The sequence below is a fragment of the Pseudochaenichthys georgianus genome, chromosome 23 (assembly GCF_902827115.2).
Source record: "Pseudochaenichthys georgianus chromosome 23, fPseGeo1.2, whole genome shotgun sequence".
Taxonomy (NCBI): Eukaryota; Metazoa; Chordata; class Actinopteri; order Perciformes; family Channichthyidae; genus Pseudochaenichthys; species Pseudochaenichthys georgianus.
This window is the reverse complement of record NC_047525.1, coordinates 20,871,368-20,891,299: the sequence shown is the minus strand read 5'-3', so window position 1 is coordinate 20,891,299 and position 19,932 is coordinate 20,871,368. Positions and strand designations below refer to the sequence as shown.

At 42.4% G+C, this 19,932-nt stretch overlaps 1 protein-coding gene across 4 annotated transcripts in view; it reads left to right on the top strand.

The window, feature by feature from the left end:
- The window catches only part of cald1a (caldesmon 1a), a 57,565-nt gene that overhangs the window by 22,048 nt on the left and 15,585 nt on the right, over positions 1–19,932 (top strand). For 3 of the 4 annotated variants that reach the window (XR_004554457.2, XM_034112329.2, XM_034112331.2), the window contains exons 2-6: positions 3,735–3,820; positions 12,336–12,473; positions 14,703–15,123; positions 17,243–17,346; positions 19,388–19,649. Coding sequence is in view for 3 of the 4 variants with exons in the window: in XM_034112329.2 (XP_033968220.1) it covers positions 3,744–3,820; positions 12,336–12,473; positions 14,703–15,123; positions 17,243–17,346; positions 19,388–19,649 (1,002 nt within the window). In the remaining variant the exon portion in view is untranslated. Of the gene's footprint in view, positions 1–2,622; positions 2,753–3,734; positions 3,821–12,335; positions 12,474–14,702; positions 15,124–17,242; positions 17,347–19,387; positions 19,650–19,932 lie in introns of those variants that run through there. The other variant, XM_034112330.2, reaches the window with a different exon arrangement.

Here is a 19,932-nt window from a genome sequence, read left to right as displayed (position 1 = left end):
GCAAGTCAGTGGGAATGTGGCATTAGATGATAATAACAAGTAAAAAAGTGCTTGTTACTGAACATTGTTAACATTATAGGTCTCCCTAACATTAACATGTAAGCATTATAGCTCGATGAATGTGGCATTTGGCTTACAGGCAAAGCCGCACAGAGCTGTTAGCATGGCTGTAGACTGGCTCAAATGCACATACGTTTTGAAGTACACCTATTGTTCTAAAAAGCAAAATAAGCACTAGTCTAAGCATCAATTGACTTTCAGTGAGTTCTGCCTTTAGACATGTTCTGTTAAGAGGATAGAGTCAATAAAGGGTTGATGTAAAATCTTTATAAAAAAGGGTTTGTATTCCAACATGTTTGAGACTAGAACGTAGCAGGTATTATTTTACTGTCATAAAAGTCACTTCAATATAAAGTAAATACATTTGATTTGTGACTAATCCTTGTAACCACCAGCTGCAACAAGTAACCATTGTTCCTTTCTTTGCCAACCTCACAGCTCGAAAGCATACAGGGTGCGTAAAGCTAGTTTTAACTTGTTTACTTCACATTCATTCCCTTTTATTCAGCAACTAAAACCGTCACTGCACACAAAGGAAATTCCAAATGAGGAGTTGTATTTAACTGGCATCTGAGTCAGTAATTGGAGGCTCTTTCAAGTCCCCTCTGCTAAAATCAGACGTTAAATAGAAGCATTCCTCGCATAGCTCCATAGCCATAATGTGGAGATGAATGTGTTTGTCTTAAGGTGGTGAGGGGATGGTTGCTCTGACTGATCACAGTTACAACATCTGACCAAAAAGCTCCACTTTGAAGAATGCAAAACCAGCGTTAGGAACATTTCACCAAAGACCAAAAATAGATGTTCTGCTGGCCCATTCTTCAGCTTTACTCCCAGACTGCTGCTTGATCTACTTCGTGCCTCATTTGTCCAATAGGGGCCCATTGTTTTGGTGCTTTTAACCCAAGACTTCGTGAGAAGATAGAGGCATTATATGGGGGGTGTAATCCCAGTGGCTGTCAGGATAATATCAACTCGGCTTTTAAGGCTTTTTAAGAGGCTGGCACTTAGTCACCGGGTTCTGTGCCAGGGTCTGGCAGTCTCGACAGGTAGTAATTTCACTGGTAAATGTGTCATTATAGCCATTGTAGAAGTGGGGGCAGGCAGGGGAAGAGAAAGAGGTGGAGGAGGGGAGTCAATAGAGACAGAATGAGAAGTGAGGGCAGGATGTATGGATGCAGGTTTGACAAATGGTCAAAACGTAATAGGCAGAAGAAGAGGTTTTACAGTGGACATGCTAAGACAGGCTAAAAGTCCCAAACGTGCGACTCCAGGTTGCTCAACGTTATGGAATGCTGTCTTTCTCTCGTTCTGCCTCTGTTAGCTTTTGCAAAGTGCGGGTGGTCCCTCCAGTGATATACACAACCGTTACACTTCTACGTCTTACTGAGGGCCTTGTCTGCGAGCCACAGGCTTCCTCTTCTTCCCGGTGCTCTCCCACGTGGAGACGAGACAATGTGACTGTGCCGCATTCACTCTTGCATTCATTTCACAGCCCTATTCAGACGCCATAAATCAAATATAATAACCTCGGGTTTATGATTCATGTAAACTCGCGTATATGGCCCGCTGCGATCGCAAACCTACTTTCATTCTAACTTACTTTGTAAATGGCATGTTTTTAAACGATCTATAACTCTTTATTTTTTTCTTCTAACAAACCTGAACACCAAATGCAAACGCGGTCTCCTCCTCTGCATAAATCACGCATTATTTGCAACAATAACTGCAAATGTACATGCCGCCGCCGTGCTTGTGTTGCTAATAACTTTGTCTCCCTTGACGTCGCTGCTTCTAGGAAGTATGTGATTAGATTGGTGATGTTTGGAGGCCTTGTCGGTTTTACTTATTGCGCTCATTTCGTCTTAATTACGGTTGTATAGCCCCGCATTAAATCCCCTCCCCCACCTCCCCTGTCGTTTCGCGAATAATACTCAGAGTGCATCTAAACATACAGAGTGCATTTTTGCGGTATTTAAAATATCTCTCCCTCCTCCGAGTCACAGTGGCTTTTACAGTGTAATAGCGGGGAGACGAAGCTGTGTTTACTGTACAGGCTCAAATAGGGAAGGGGGGGGGGGGGGGGGGGGGGACTGGGTGAGAAGATGCAGTGGGGAGGGGGAGTAGGATTCCTCAGTCATGCATTTTTCCTTTTAGCTTCTCTGTGTGTTTCCTGTCCGTGTGTACATTCTCATTAGTATGCTTATTGCTCTGTGTGAATGCATGCACACAAACGCCGTAATGTTGCGTGCCTGTGTGCATGCATACTTATATACAGATGTGTGAAGTGGCTCTCTTTCAACCTTTCCCGTGTGCAGATGCACGGGGGAAAAGCACGCTTGTAGCACACAGGAAGCTAGCCTCAAGAGCCGAGTCACGTCCGAGAACAGAGTTTAGCCAAGCTCTGACATGTGGGCACAGAACAGGAAAAGTGAGCAGTGGAGATAGGGAGAGGAGACGGCGAAGGGAGGGAGGGAATAAGGGGGCAAGGCTAAGGGAAAGAAGGAAGGGGGTCACTGGAGGATGGAGGGAGGGACTAGCAGGGAGGGGAAGGGAACGGGCATTTGCCTTTTCTGTCAGCTGAGGCCGGACTGTGAGACTCTTACTTCACCTTGTAGCCTTGTCTGCTTGGAGAGAGCATTGTGAGACACTTGTATGGTGTGAAGGTGTGAAGGTTGTGTTTGAATTCAAGGTATGACAGTCTTCCTTTTGTTTCTTCAAATGATCCTCTCAAGCATCTTATTTTCTGCCACTTTCATGTTCTATCCCCACAAAGGATCTTAACACAACAGTCTATTTATTCTGTAAACTGCCAATGCACCTTCGTTTGCCCCATGTTTAGTGTGAGGACGGATGATGGGAGGCTCACAGCTCCTGGGTGGTCTGTCAGTCCTCAGTGCAGTCACGTAACCCACTGGGGTATTTTTAGTGAGAGTTGTTCTTAACTGATTGAGTTAACATCCTCAGTTGGATTCTCTGCTCTTCTTTCTTTCATTCTCTTCCTGTTGTCCACCGACGTTTCTGGGTGTCGTCTCAGGCAGTTTGCATCTGAGACGGACATGTTCACGACCACACACTTCTGATGCGAACCGTGCGTTAGTAAGTTATTATCTTTAGGATGTTATGCCTCGTCGATTTGGCAACAACCGTGCTTACAGTGGTTAAATGAAACGGCAAACCCTCATTGAGCCTCAACTTTTTGTTGTTCTTTTCAATTATAGAAAATGATGAAAAGCTGATAAAAAATACGTGCAAAATGACAGTTTTGAAGAATAACTGTTTGCATCGTCTTTGCTGTGGCTGCTGTACAATAAAAGCTGTCCATGTTTTGCCCTAAAAATGATTTAAATGTGAAGCCACAGCAGCAGGATGTTGCATTTGCATTAGCAGGAATATAACACAGCTGTGATTAGGCTGTACCGGTAACTCTGAAATACCCACGTCCCATGTGTGAAGGCATTTTGAATCGAGAATCAAATCTACATTTTTAATTATTTAAGAATTGTCATTTCAAATACAGTACTTCCCAGATATCAGAGAACGTAAGCTTTGTTCAACAAGTATTCCAGCCCTCTCAGGATGCTTAAATGAATGCATGTTCGCCTTTCCTTCCTTTCTGCCTTCCTGAAAGTGAGCAAATCAACATGTGTGTGTTTGGTGATGTCATCCCTCAGGGCACAATCATGGAGGAAATGGACTTTGAGCAGCGCCGGGAGCTGAGGAGGCAGAAACGAGAAGAGATGCGCCTGGAGGCCGAGCGGTAAGACCCGTTTGGTTGTCTGTCATTCACGTCTGCAGATTAGTATTTTTTAATCAATGATCTTGTAAAGCAGAAAGTGTTTAAAGGAAGTCACTTTTCTACAATGGATTCATTTGTAGTTGGAGCCACAGAACTTAAGATCTTTGGCTGTGTGAAGCTGCTGTTGGGTAATGAGGCTCCGGTTGTCAGTGCACTGATGTTCATGCCAAGTCGGAACAGGGCGCCAGCTTTAACGGCTTAGACCCTCCCCTCGGTCTTTAAAAGCATCACTCAGCAAATATTGGCTTCCCCGACCTGGGCAAAAACAGGTTGATAAGAAATCTGATAAGCAAAGAGATGACCTTTAAGTGGGAATGTTCAATCGCGCCCTCCCGCCCCTCTTTCCAATTTTCTCTCCGATATACCGCGGCCTTGTGAACTTCCTTTGATTCAATGGGAGGAATTGATTAAGCGAAAGTTCATTTCAGCTTTGTGATTGAGCGGTAACACGGCAAGTGCCGTAATCAAAACTAGTAAAAAGGGTTTTTTTCTATTGCGAGATCTTGATACATGGGGTGCCAAGGAGGCATTTAATGGAGCCTTTTCACTCAAGCCTCTCCATGTGGGCTGCAGCTCGGCTTCCAATTAACGACGAGGTTGATGTGGATGCTGATACCGAGCAAGGTCGCTCACCTGTTTGATGTATCTGCCAGCTACTCCATCACTGAGGAGAAACAAGCTGACCACTGCTGAATGCATAGATGTAAAGGTAAAATAACCTTTCTTGTATAAAAGAAATTCTGCAGCATCCAAAACTTGTTAAGGAGATATACTTGGTTATGAAATCCAGGGTTAAGTCATTCATCCAAATGAGAGTCCAATACTCGTCTACTTTTAGCTCGGTTTTGGTCTCCACCAACTCTTGAGGGAAATGTTTCCTTTACGTTAAAATGTTTCTCCAGAAAGTTAGTAATTCTGTCAGTGCTCGGTAGATAGTTGAGGTGTGTTTATCAGATCCTTTTCACTGATAACAGCTGCCTTCAAGGTGAACGGAAAATAAAATATGCTAAAATGCTTCTTTGAGTTGAATGGAACGTCATTAGTCTCGTTACAGGTAGACTTAGATTTCATTTAGAAATAAAAATATTGCATGATTATATTACTTACTTACTTATATTATATTACTTAATATGACTTACTCATACGCACCTACTATTTCCATAGCGACTTTATCTATACCTTTGGGAACCTGAATATCTTAATGTGTGTGTAACAGTTTTGCGATATTCTCCCTCTTGGCATATTTTCCCTTTCAGACTTGAATGCCTCATTTCCCCAGATGCCTTCTAAATAGCTGATTGAAGTGAAGGTTAATGCCGTTGTTATGTTTCATAGCTTAACATCCCCCATAAACCCCTGCTGCTAGAAATATGTATGCCGTTTCGGAGTGTTTATGATACACTGAGAACATGGAATTTGGCAGAAAATGCAGACTAAGGAAGAGATGACTGACCGAAGGAGAAATGGACCGAGAGTGAGAAAGAGCCAGAGTTGTAAGCGCCTCAGACTTTTACGTATTCAGCTCTACAGGAGTTTGTTTATTTGGTCGGAGCAGCAATAAGCTGGCAGACGACACGCCGCTCCTGTTATTGATAAAAGATTACATCTCTACATTGTTTCCATTCATGCCAATATATTGAAACAATCAATATTTACATGCCTCTCTTGGTGGGACTAGTCAAAACCACATGTTGTCTCATTGGCCTGCTTCCATTCAACCATCACTGAGCACGCTGTGAGGAGACGGAGAGAGTGGTGGGGCCATATAATAACTGCTGAAGAAATGCCAAATTCCTGGCTATTATAAGTGTTTACTGGCCAGGTCTCCATGAGCTGTTTCCTACATGCTGGGACAGTGTGTGTGTGTGTGTGTGTGTGTGTGTGTGTGTGTGTGTGTGTGTGTGTGTGTGTGTGTGTGTGTGTGTGTGTGTGTGTGTGTGTGTGTGTGTGTGTGTGTGTGTGTGTGTGTGTGTGTGTGTGTGTGTGTGTGTGTGTGTGTGTGTGTGTGTGTGTGTGTGTGTGTGTGTGTGTGTGTGTCAGTCTCTGAAAACGTGCAAAATACTAGTGCATGCATTCAGTTAACCGTGCAAATTGCTTGTGTGTGTTGGAATCAACGTCAGGTGATGAGGGTTTGACAAGCTCCATTCACTTCAGAACGACAACTAAGTGGTGTGTGTGTGTGAGTTGTTGTGCGTGTGTGTGTGTGTGTGTGTGTGTGTGTGTGTGTCTGGAGAGAGAACAGCCTTCCCTGTTCTGTCTTACATCAGCCTCAGTTATAGTTGTACAATATTGTTGATATAGAGGTGCGCTATGGGCTTCAATTCACTTCTTGTTCTATTCTTTAAAGCCGCACACACACACACACACACACACACACACACACACACACACACACACACACACACACACACACACACACACACACACACACACACACAGGTTGTTCTGCTCTACCGACGTTTCTCACCCTCTCCCCTGCTCTTCGGCTCCCCTGCTCACCATCAGTGCTAAAGGACGTTTCTGTTTCATGAAACACACAGGAATGTTTCGATTGCCTTTTTCTTTTTTTACCAAAAGAGGGAAACATGGATGTGGAATGTTCCCAGTCAATCAGTGACCGAGGGGTATGTGCCTGAAATAGTCTTTTTTTTTTAACAGTGATAGAATGCTTAGTTTACAAGAAAAACAATTAAAAAGAAAAATCCCTAAAAACGCACACAACCCCCACAACTTTGTGTACGGTTTAAATGTCCACTTTTTAACCCGTTTTCCTCCTCTTTCTCATCACTCTCCTTTACCAATTTAACCTTCCTTCTTCTCATCTTCCCTTTGCATCCCTCCTCTCCCCCGGCCACTGCTCTATTCTCTTCTTCCCTTTTCTCCTCTTCCTCTACATCTGTGCTGCCCCCTTCCCCTGAGAGACCAGGAAGGGCCGAGGAAACAACACCCATCCTCCGTGAATGAGCCGTGCCAAACACTCCCCGCCCCGGGTGAATGGACCGCTCCAAACATGACCCTGCGTCGTAAACCTGTTGGTTCTGCCAGGAAGAGAAGGGACGTGCAGACGACGTGTGTCCGCTTCTAAATCACAGAAAGGACATTTTTGATTTTCCTCCCTGCAAAAAGTGTAAAATGAGAATGATGGGTCGGCCCAGCAGATGGAGGGTGGGGAAGGGAGACAGACGGGGTACGTTGCGGTTCTTTGGGCCGGCCGTAGGAAGGGAAAAAGCCCAGAGAGGCCAGCGTGGGAATGGGTCAGCATTTCTGCGGAGCCCCCACCCTCTCCCCCTTCCCTCACCTCCCCTCTGTTCACAGCAGCTTTTCTTTTCGATCATCCTCTCTACTTTTCTCCCTCTGTCCCTCTTCTTGAGGAGGGGTGAAGAAGTATTTTCTCATGGGCTTTTCCCAAATTGTTTTCACTGACATTTCTGAGATATTTCGCTGCAAAGATAATATTTAGACTCCCTAATAGGCTCGCTGATGGCAATGTTTCGTGTCCGCGCAGACAGTTGCTTTGTGAATGCTTAGAGCAGCTTTACTGTACTATGCAGCAAAAAAAAGAGAGGAATTTCTACACATGTGTAGCTAGTCTTTTAATTTCCTATTCAGCTGTAACATAGCCGAAGTACATATTAGCTGTCAGTCCATACTATGCAATTTGCTTTCATTACATACTGTACTCAGCCACCCAAGAAAGTGGCGTCTGTATTCGATTCTACCTGAAGTTTTGAAGTGTGACTACAAATCAGTCTGTGCAGCAAAATAATAAAATCTGCAGTTTTCGTGCACACCCTTTCCTTCCCCGCTTTATATTTCCTTTTTATCCTCACTCTCCATTTCACTTAATCTTTCTTTTTCCCTTTCCCTTTCCCTGCGTTCACCTCTCCCCATATTTCCGTGTCAGGACGCTGATAGAGTTTGGGGCCTAGGCAAGGAAAGGGATATTAAATCAGGCCTTTGGTTGAGTACGTGTCTCTAGCAAATGCTGTGATCGACAGGAATGCTAATTCAGCTTTTAGGAGGTTGTTCTTCTCTCCTTTTGAGGAATCTTTAACCCTGAGATTGTCGTCGTCACCAACAGCTTTCCATTTTTAGCTGTCGTCTTTTTCTCATGACATTTGGTGGTGCCGTTCCTGGGATGGCGCATTCTTTTGGGAGTTAAGACAGTTGTTTCACGTTTTCTTCATTTTCTTTTTACAGGAAAAACATTTCGCTCTGACATTTAAATAAGAGTTAATGTACTGTCTACTGCACGGAAAGTATGAGAGTTTGAAGGTTATTGAAAAAGACGTAGATGTCGGGGGAAGAATAAAGATTTAAAGTAGACTCTAACTTTTAAAAAGAAGAAATAACACGTTCTTATTCTTAAAAACAAAACAAAAAGTAGAATTATTTCTTAAACCCTTCTCACTTTGATACTCACAGCTTTACTTACTGTCTAGTGTGACCGATCATGAACTCGTGTTTGCGTGTGAATCCGTGTATCGATCTGATGACCAGCAATCCAATATCATTGATGCAAAGCGAAAACATCAATACATATCATCATTATTCAGATACACCTTTATTTTGAAATTCCCCATGGTCCATCCAACTGTGTGCACCTCCTTCCTAAAGACCCCTCATAGTTTATTTTTGGCAGTTAATATAAATGTAACTTGTTTTAAATGGGCATATTATACCTCATATTGATCGCAGACCCCTGAATTAATTCAAGTTGAAATCTTATCATGGCAGACCTTTTGATATCAGCATATACCAGATTGTGGTATTTTTGTAAAGTGAGTAAACTTGTGATTTACACCCATAGTGACAATTGATAGCTTGTTCGTTACAAAACGTATATAGAACTTATACTTCTTCTTTGTTTTGCTACATCTTAGCCTTTGTCTGTTACAAAGTGGACTAAACAAAGGTTGTAAGGCTATAAATAGTCTAATTATTATTGATTATACTAGTTTTCTACCCTTAAACATCCTGAATCATCTGAACCAAGCACAAATACATGTGCAAATCATTGCCTGATGTCACCGATGTCATGTCCCTCAGGTCCAGATTGGGCGTTGACAGATTCATCTGTTCTGTTTTGACAACATTCCTCATCTGAGAACGAAACGGGAGGAAGAGAGAACAGTGAAGGGGAAGGAAAGAAAGAAGGAAATTGTTGTTCACAAGCTGTAAAACCTCACATAAACCCAAGCAGCTTGGCTCACCACACATGTTGCAATTAACATGCAATAGCACGCTTCGCTGGCTGACCTCAAAGGAGGCGCTGTGATGTCAGGTAGCTAGGCATGTGGTTAGCAGTGGGAGTGTAAAGGTCAGTCGGGGCGACACAGATCAAGCATGGAGCTGAGTTCATGGATGTCAGGTGGCCAGAAACACAGCAGAACTGATTTAATACTTTGGAAAAATACACCAAATGTAGTCTTGTTAATTTACTTTTTGGATGTAGTTTATTCCCCTAAACATGCCTTCTTCTATTTCACATTCTGAATTTCCCAGAGTGACTCCAGAGCAGGGGTGGCCAACCCGCGGCTCTCGAGCCGCATGCGGCTCTTTGCATAGTTTAATGCGGCTCTTCAGTTCATATTGAATGTTATATTTGTGAGTTTGGGGGAGAGACACTGACTTCTGACTAGTGTTGCACGGTGTACCGATATTTGAAAGGTATACCGCGATACCCTGCCTTTAAAAACGTTACGATTCCTCCATTTCATTAGTATCGGTACTAGGGGCTCCGTAAGGGGGTGAAAAGTTAGGATGATTCTAAGGGCCCGTGACTGACAGGGGCCTCAAAAAATGTTAGAACATTAAGAAAAAATGTTTAAGTAACCTTTCATCAAACATCAATAATTAACATTAATATAACGTCATATTGATGATGTACTCACTAAACTTATGATTCAACTTATTTTCTTCCAAAAGTTAATTATCCAAAGCATCGAACACCCCCCTCTATTTGCGTAATGGTTTGGTCCTGCCTCCAAACGCTGTGCGGCACCGGCCCTTTCTAGCAGAGAGACTAGTGAGAGCATGTGAGGAGGGATGCTAGTACAGTACTTTAAGAATGACGGGGGAAAGTACTCCGGTGAGAAAGCGCCGTTTTAATAAAAGCCGTGTGTGTTCAGCGCTCTGCTTCCAATCCCTGCACTGCAGCCGTGCCTGCAGTCCCTCCCCTCTCAAGCACGCTCAAGTGCCTCCCTGCTCTCGTGCACGCGCTAGCTGCCAGAGCATGTGAGAAAACGAGAAGCATGGCGGCAAGTGGGAGTGCGACTGCTGCTGCGCCTCGGCTTGTTGACAAAAAAGACGCCAGAAGCGACATTTTTATGTATTTTAGCTATATCTCTGACAGTGAGGGCAAGCCTCCTACGGACACCACGAGGCCTGTCTGTAAGAAATGTATTAATTGTATAAAGCACAATAATTACATTTAAGACTGTTTCCCTTTTTTAAAGAAAAGTATCGAAAAATAATCGGAATCGCAATTCTTGACTTGGTATCAAAACCAAAATGTTGGTATCGTGACAACACTACTCCTGACAGTTAAACCTGATATTTAGTAATTCTGTTAAGTATTGAATGCTGATAATACTGACGTAATTTAGCCGGTCAAAGTTGTTTGGGCTCGGATAAAATCGCTCCGTTACTTTTGTCCCATGTTACTTTTGTCCCATGTTACTTTTGTCCCGTGTTACTTTCGTCCCGTGTTACTTTCGTCCCGGCTCTCCCTACGTGTGTATGTGTGGTGTCAGGTGTCAGTATGAGAGGATGACAGCGCGTCTAATTTTGATGTGGCCCAAGAGCCAATCACAATAATACCTGCGATGCAGTGAACCAATCACCTTTGAGGGGGGGAAAACCTATCGTTGATTAAACACTATCCAGTGTTTCCCCTACCATTGTCTTGGAGGGGCGCTGCGCCCCGCCTGAAATTGAAGGTGTTTTTTTTTTTAATATATATATATATATATAGCACCAAATTGCAAATAATCTATAACTACTGTCACTTTTCACATTGAACATGTGCTCTTTTATTAAATAAACTAAACGCTTTTATTTTAAGTTGTGAGTTTAGTGTTTTTGACCCTAAGAAACACTGATGCATTAATCAATAATCCACAGCTCCTCTCTCTGCTCCAGAGGATTTAAAAAATATATATCCCAATGCCACAAAAATGCATCAGTGACGTGGTTGAAATCTTGTCTCCAGAAAACATAAAACTGAAACAAGCGGTATCAGTGACTGTGTGTTTGATGTGGCTCTTTGCAGTAACATAGACAAAATGTGGCTCTTAACCTCTGACTGGTTGGCCACCCCTGCTCCAGAGAAAGGCCTCAACTTTTAGCTTTCAACCAATATAAGCACATAAATATACAGTAGCGCACTAGCCAACTTCACTGTGAACAATGGAGCTGTGTTGATGATTGTATGCAGCCGCACCCTTTACTTAAACCACTGCATTTAATAGAGACATGTATAATCCACTTGCTTTGGATTTTGCTCTCTTAGGGATATGGGCGGTTTGTTTTTACAATGGATTTCTCCCTGTTAATAGCAGGGCAAGATGGGGGAATAAAAAGGCGCAGTTCTTAAAATCCTATGTGTCTAACGGCCCGTCCACACGGAGGCGTGCGTTCAGCTTCAACGCTGCTTCCCATTCACTTTGAATGGGGTGAAGTCACGCTTTGCCGAACTGCATTGTGGTTCCATTGCTTCGCTTTGCCTCCATTGCTCGCTTCAAAAGTTGAGAAAAGTTCAACTTTTCAAGCTTCGACGGAAGGGTCAACCAATCAAATCATATGCTAGTACAAGCTCTAGCCAATCAAACCGTGTGCTTGTGTGTCCGGGGCGGGAGATTCATGTGATTGGTTGTTGGTCGAGCTTCAGACACGCCCACCGGCAAGCTTCAACGCGCGCTGCCGTGTGGACGCTGCGTAATACAACATATGTTTTAACTATGATCATTTAGAAACTGCATGTTGCTTCATCTACTGAATGTCTGATCAGTTATGCATAGTATTAAGGATAAAAAAGGAAATCTTTCTTCCAAAGATATTCCAGGTTGGACTTTTCTTCAATTATATTCCTTCCCACATTCTTAGGTTGTGAAAGCAATTAAACGGGACAATTATATTTGTGTTGTCATGGGTTAGGGTTAATACAATACTGAGTTGAAAAATAAACTTTGAACACAAACCTTTGAGACACTGTTTCTCTGGCTCTCTTGTCCTCACCACTGTCTGCAGACTGAGATTTGAATCAATTTATCAGAAAACTGCAGCAACGGTAAGAAGTATAGGTTGTAGCACGGCTGACAGGTTAGCTTGATAGGAGAGAAGAAGAGAAAAGCTCAAATTTAAGGAGTCGTCGACTTTAAAGATTCCTACTCTGAAGTTAAAGGGTAGAAGAAGTTGAAGCTGAAGAAAACTCAAATCACTTTTAATGTCACCACCTCCCTTTTGTCTCCCTCAGGTTGGCGAGAAATGATGATGACGAGGAGGAGGCTGCCCGCGAGAGGAGGCGCAGGGCACGCCAGGAGAGGATGAAGGGCAAGGATGGCGAAGACACCAGCGGACAGCCAGACGGTCTGCTCGTGACCAACAGCCACAGGTGATAGACATTTAGCAACACAGGGTCTGTCTGTGACAAATGTATTTTCAGCAGACTGCTTTGCTCCCTATTTATGGTCCAGGTGAAGAGGCAAAGAGGAAGAAAAACTGCCAGACTCTTGCTGTATCAATGTTAAGCTTTTATGCTTTTTACAGTCATAGTTTAAAAGTAAAATGGCGGTTGATTTACCACTCGGAAGACAGAAGGAAACAAAAGCAGCCATATCATTTATTGCGAGCAATTGTAGATTTTTCTCCCTGTAATTAGCTAGTTCTATTTGCTGGTGCTAGCTAGTTAGCTAGTTCTATTTGCTGGTGCTGGCTAGTTAGCTAGTTCTATTTGCTGGTGCTGGCTAGTTAGCTAGTAGGTTGCTAGCTCACCTTAACCACACGTTTGTTTGAAACCCTGTCTATCTGATATTTGAACTTTTCTGACTTTTTCTAAATTGATAAACCTGTAAAGGTGTTTCGAGTATTCACTTGATGGCTACATGTGAAATTGTGCTTACATATGAAGTCAGGCATTATGTTACAACATAAACATGTTGACAGCTAAGCTAACTTACTTAATATTTACGAAAAGTGTGTTTTCATTTTAAATACTAAAAGAGAAAAGGCTTCTAGGTTAAATACTTACCTTTGTGTTTGACAAATAATATGTCTTTTGACATAAGCTGGGTTTGTTGGGGTTTAAATTCACTAAACCCTAGTAAGGCAGGATAGGTGATAACGTTATACTACTTGTAAAATGTGAAAGTATCGAAATAATGACATAACAGTGGAGGTAGTAGTGTTAAACTGGCCTTTTTATTTTAACCCCAGAAACCTTGGAAGTAACACTCAGTAACTATTGCCAGTTGTAGCCTGTTAGCTGGGCATGCTAACACTAGCAATACATGCTAAAGCAGATATAACCCCAACCTTATGGATTATCTTTGACTATACTATATGTGTTTTCTGGCTTAAAATACAGCCTCCAAAATCTTAAGATAAAGAGTATTTCTTATAAAAGAGCCCCATGCACAGCACTTTAACATTTAAAGAAACCCAAAGCTGGATAGGCCTGCTGTGCCTCATTAAGATGACAAACTAAAATGACATATTGTAAAATGTTCAGGTGTTGTTTGATGGAATCCTTGTGGAGTGGCTTTTTGCAAACCATTCATTATTTTTTGCATCCTTGAATGCATTCAGGTCAACCAATGCATAAAGTACTCCACTCTCTACCCGGTCCCAGCTGTCGACATGAGATGATCTCATACCAATCCATCAGAAAGCCCGACCATAAGAACAAAGGGGCTCAATATCCGTTTATATGCCGTTCTTTTGGCTATGAGATCAATTGTCTTGGAACCAGTGGAAGTAGTGGGCTGCTCTGACATCCAGAAACACAGACGCTGCTTTGTGAATATGAATGTTTCCTCTCTATGAGCTCAGAGATACATCCTGGGCAAGTCAAACAACAAGGGGATTGTGCAGAAGGATGCTGAGACTGGACCTACAGTTGAATAGCCATTGTGTGAATGCAAGGATAATGTTTGCCAGACTTTTAGCTCAGAATATTATAATGTCAATTGAAGAATATACATCATAAATAAATCGTTTTTAGCCATTTAGTTGGTCCAGCACTTTAGTCTAGACTTAAGTAAAGCTATTTGATTCATCACATTTTGTACAGACGTTCGTGTTCCCCAGAGGATGTATTATACAGACTTTGGTAATTCCTTGACTTTTCCTCTAACGTATACAAAAGAGCGATTGAGTCAAGGATACCATTTAAACTCTAGGCCTGAAATCCAAGAGCAATGTACTGATTTTCTGTTTATTTTTAAAGTCTGACCAATAGTTGTTAAGCATATCTGTGGTAAAGACCTGCCAATAAAGCCATTTCCCAGCAGCCTCCATACTGGCTGAAGGGATGACTGATGTTGCAGCCACTCTCTGGAAACCTTGATTTCCTTTCACAGGATTATGTCTTTTTTGCAACCAAGAGAAGGTGAGCATGAGTGCAGTCATGCAGTTGACCTGGTCCAAATGACTTCAGAACGTTTTGTTTGTTTTGGGAAGTTTGCCCTACTTTTTTTACCTTAAGATGAACAACTATGACATTCAATGAACTTACAGGCCTTGACCAAGTTGGGCATCTCAGTGGTTAACGGACTCGAGGCATTTTCCTCATTCACAAAAGGCCACACAATAACACGTTTGTCTTCCCTCTCTCTCCTCCTAGTGTGAGCGAGACGGTGTCTGTGAGCAGCTCCTATGGAGGAGGCGCAGACGACGATGAGCAGGTCCTGATTGACCGCATGGCCAAACGAGAGGAGAGACGGCAGAAACGCATGAAGGAGGCGCTGGACAGACAGAACGAGATGGACCCGGCAGAGGGTAACAGCAGCAGCAGCGGCGGCGTCACCATGGAGAAAAACAACGCAGAGGAGGAGAGGCCATCCTCCACGCGCAGGGGTCGTAACCGTGACAATGAGGATGAAGAGGAGAAGATGGAGTCGTACAGCTCAAGGAGAGAGCAGAAGGAGGAAGAAGAAGAGGAGGAGGCTGCTCCTGAGGTGGCAGATGAAGGTGTGGATGAAGAGGAGGAGCAGAAAGTGGAGCTGGTGGAGGATAAACCAAGGAGGTCCTACATGAGAGACCAAGTGAGTCACTATTTTATATCACATTATGTAATAACCCGACAAAATGTTATCATTATTTAATAAAGGTTGTATTTTGTTATAATCTGCTGCTTTTTTAACAGCTATGATGCAAAATGTGTTACATCTCCCGTCATTCTGTAGAACATTAATGAAAGGGGCCGATTATGCTTTTTGGGTCTACTCTTTCCGGTAGTGTGTTATACACGTAACATCCCAACGTTTGCTCTAGAAGGAGTCTAAATGTACATATTTACACATTTTACTGACAACAACATTTAAATATGAGTGGGTGTTCATAAATAGATGCTAAAAAAATAACCGTAAATGCTAAATAAACAGTTATTATATTGTGGTTGTGGTTGTGGTGGGATGGGGGAGATGGAAAGAAGCTGTTCTTCCAATATGTGGCAGATTTTTCCGAATTGTAGGATTCATTTAATAATGAAGTGAATATGGGTTACATTTTGTCCGGTTGTTACATAATGCAGTGTTGGAACATAATATGTTGAGACACCTTTTTCAGCCGTTTAATGTATCGTTCATAGTCCATGCAAATGTCATGCTTGTTTCTGTAGGAATCACCTGAAGAACCTAAAATGCAAAACGAGGTATGGTCATCCATTTTCTGACTGCTTTATGCACATCCTTTTAGGCCATCGCTGATCTTTCTTTCAAAGAAATGATGTACAACTTTCCCATAGGCACCCACTGAAGAAGATTCAGTAGTCAGTGAGATTTCAAACCAGGTCAAGTCAGCAAGTTCAGTGACTGAGGAGAATGCAGTAGCATCAGAGGAGGCTGAGGAGGTACCTGGGGATGATTATGTAGAGTATTCATCAGAGAAGAAGTCCATGTGTCTCAGAGATGTCACTGATGAGGACAATGAGGTCTCTGAGATACTGCATTCAGAGGATAATGAGGTATAACTCCTGTGGTAAGATGTACAGTAGAGGTGTGATGCACAGCACTGACAATCTCTCTGGGTAACTTCAGTTTCTTTATGCATCTTAACAGACATAAGTAAACATCTAACCACAACAAAAATCTTCATCTTGTTGATTTGGTCGTTTATTTCGGAGCCAGACGCTGAAATTACCCAGACTCCCCCTGTCGTCACAGTGTGGCTTGCACCGTTTGCAAAGTGGCGATAACTGAGCCTACGTTTCCGTGGTCACCGTGTTTTCTCTGCATGTCTTCCACCTCAGCAATGAGAGCAGCAACACTTATAACACTGACTCCACTCCAAATACTCACCGAGACATAATGCAACTCAAACTAATAACTGGGTTTACTGCATCGGACATTATGAATCCATTATATCACGCGTATACCTTCAGTCAATGTATGACACCGTTCAAGGTTTTATTTTTATTTGAAACTCCTAAAATGAGGGGATAAAATAAGAAAATGTCATTTGGAAATTGGACTACTGAATCACAAACTTGTCCAAGATATAATGTAGTAGGTTCTTTAGAGTTGAAGCAGCCAATAAACAGTTTTAATGCATCAATAAAAACCTCCAATTAATCCTGCAACCCATAAGCTGTGCCTGTAAAACTCTTATTTACTTTCTTCTGTAACCTTATCTTACAAAAACAAAACTCCTTTATGACCAAAGCATTTTATGTTGTAGTCAGCCTAGGTGTGTGACCTTTTTAAAGATAACTCCTCTCAGTTTCAAGATGCCTTTGATGTCGTAGGAAACAACAGTGCTCAAAGTGTTCTTTCTAAATGTAAGATTGTTGCAAAGAGCTATTTACAGCAAGTTCATGTCAAAGTGGCCACGGCTAGATGCCATAAGCAGTAAGGCACACGTCCCCTCTGCGACAGGTTGATCATATATGGTGCTTTAAAATCCTGACTGGCTGTGAACGCATTGCGATTTATAATAATTATAATTTATTTGAGCTGAAGGACGTTTTGATAACACTCCTGACCACCTGTTAGTTAATCCTGTCTCAGTAGTAGTTTGGAGTGGACGCCGTGTGACGTGATGTTCTGCTGTGTTGTTTTTGTTTGGGGTGTTCTCTTTATTTATTGGACATCCCGCAATGTCACATGACAATCAGCCTGCCCACCAATCGCATCCTTGCTCACTGTTCCGGGTGTTTCTGTGCAGGTGAATGAGAGAGGAAGGGACAGGGAGGAGCAGAGGAAGCAGAACGGAGGAATGCACGAGGAGGAGGCTCCCAAACAGCACAGGAAACCTGAGAGGACCCAGAGGTACACACACACACACAACACACACACACACACATCGAGTGACATCATGGGTTTCCACTGAGGCCAGATTGGGGATAGCCAGGTCTGATGAATCATTTAAAAACAAAGTTCATGTCCCAATTTGAGTAAAGAATGTGTGCCTGAATAGCAATGTTGCTAAAATATTAAGACTACAAATATAAATATAATCCAATTGCATATATATTCTCCTTTTTTATTATAGGAACAATAAGGAAGTAATAAGCCAGCACAATACAATATTCTCCAACCTGGCTGATACCATTACAGATTAGCAACAAGAAATATTTTTAGTCAGGCTTTAAATAATTAAGTAGTTGATTCTAAAAACAGATACTTGAAAAAACATGCAGCCTTTTATAACATTCTTGGCTTTCCAATTTATTGAATTTCTGTCAAATGAATTTTCCTAATATATGCATTAAAAATGAAGAAATAAGTATACCGCTCAGTGGTTGTTTCTGAGTTGTGTAAAACGTACTGCTGTGACCTAATATTCTTTTCTCAAAGTTCAGTCGTAAAGATTAAGATACAAAACAGAACAGGGCTCGCTGTTGCTTTCCAAAATACTATATCCAGCAGTGTGAGGGAAATACATGTATTCCTACTAGGGATGGGAATTTGAAAGCAAATGTATATTCGAATATTCGACCCCCAAAAAAACGGTTAACCGATTAACCGAAATTTACATATCCTAAAAAAAATGAAATAATAATGTGGGAAATTCTTATACAAAAAAATAAATAATAATAATTCATTTTTGAAAAATAAAGAAATACATGTTCAAATAAGTCTAGAAACCAAGTCGAATTTGTCAAATGTATTCAACTGGTGATCACAGTTTGAACAGTTGACAGCTATAGGCCTACAGCTTTCATGCTTAAAACATAACTTGGTTTTTAAATGAAAGAGGATCAAACACGAACAACACAACGGGTTAGGGTAACGTAACCCGTGACAACAGAGATCAACAACCTATAACAGGGCTATGCACAGAATGCAGCTATTCAATACTCATTCTTCTTTAAGAATACGAGCATGTCTACTCAGCTGCAGAGAAGACCCTCTCAGCTGGAATTTGGGCCTAAGATGAGGTTTGAGTCTGCGTGATCTGTGAGTAGGGAGGGGCAGCAGCCGTATCATTGGCTAGAACTAGCTAGATCTGATGGATTCGGACATAAACGCGAGTGAAGTATAACCGGACACGAGAGAGAGATCAGCACCTGCCCGCTGAGAGGGACCGGTGAGCGGAGCAAAACACACCTTTAGACCTAACACACTGTCTATAAATTGAATTATTCCATTTGATCATATGTAATCAACTTAGGCACCCCTCCCAAAAAAATAAAATTACTATAAAAATATTCATAACTCATATTTGAAACCTGAATAATTTTGAATATTCGATTAATCGTTCCCATCCCTAATTCCTACGAGATTTGAAGTTAATAGCATTACATTGAGGCAAAAAGTATTACATTTTTAAGGAAACATAACACATCCTGTATTTCCTAAATTATACAATGGCAGTCTGGGTCTTTTTCCAAGAAACGATGCAGGAGAAATGTTCCTGTTGGTCATAACACTTCACAGTGTTTGCATATGCCGAACAGCTTCAGTTTAGCCACGGAAGAACTCACTAATGTTGCAATTCCGCATTTATTATTTGTCGCTCCTGCTGGTATAAAAGCATGGAAGTATCGCCTGAGGCATAAGCAACATAATTATAAAAAAAGTGTCTGAAACTGATTTCCAAGCAACAAGCTGTTTGTGTAGCTGGGGCAGAGCAGGAGTGTTGAAGTCACCTGCAGTTCGTCCCTCAGGAGGAAACCTGAGCTAGGCTGTAACATTATCTTTGCAAAGGTGATTCTTGGTATGTGTTTGTCTGCACGCTTGTTTTTGTCTGTTTGCTTGTCCATGAAAGAGACAATATCTGCTTAAATATTCACCTTGTATCAAATGTCAAGCGCTAACCTGAATGTCGTGTTCCACACCTGTGCTCTCTGACCCGTGTCCGTCCCAGCCGTGGCAGTGCGCGTTCCCCCGAGGCGTCCGACGACCAGGACGACGCCGCCCGCCTGGAGGCCGAGCGCAAGCTGGAGGAGCTGAAGCGCCGCCGCGACGACACCGAGAGCGAGGAGTTCGAGAAGATGAGGCAGAATCAGCAGGAGGCCGAAGCCGAGCTGGAGGACCTGAAGAGGAAGAGGGAGGAGAGGAAGAAGGTGCTGGAGGAGGAGGAGAGGCAGAAGAAGCAGGAGGACGCCGAGAGGAAAGCCAGAGAGGAGGTGAGGAAGAGACGCCTTGAGTTTTCTCTTTCCAGTTCACTTTATGGATGCAGTTTGATCAGTTCAACTCTGTCAGCCTACGTCTCTTTCCCCCTTCATCCTTCTGACATTCTAGTGTTCAGTGGTGTTTCATATCAAACATTTTATTAGAGATGTTTGTGAACTTGTGTGGGTGTTTCCCATACATGACACCTGAGAGGCTGTGTTGCTAGGAGACAGGCTGTCAATTACCATGCGGTGCAAACAACTGGAGCACAATCCAGCTAGTTTAAAGAGTCCTATT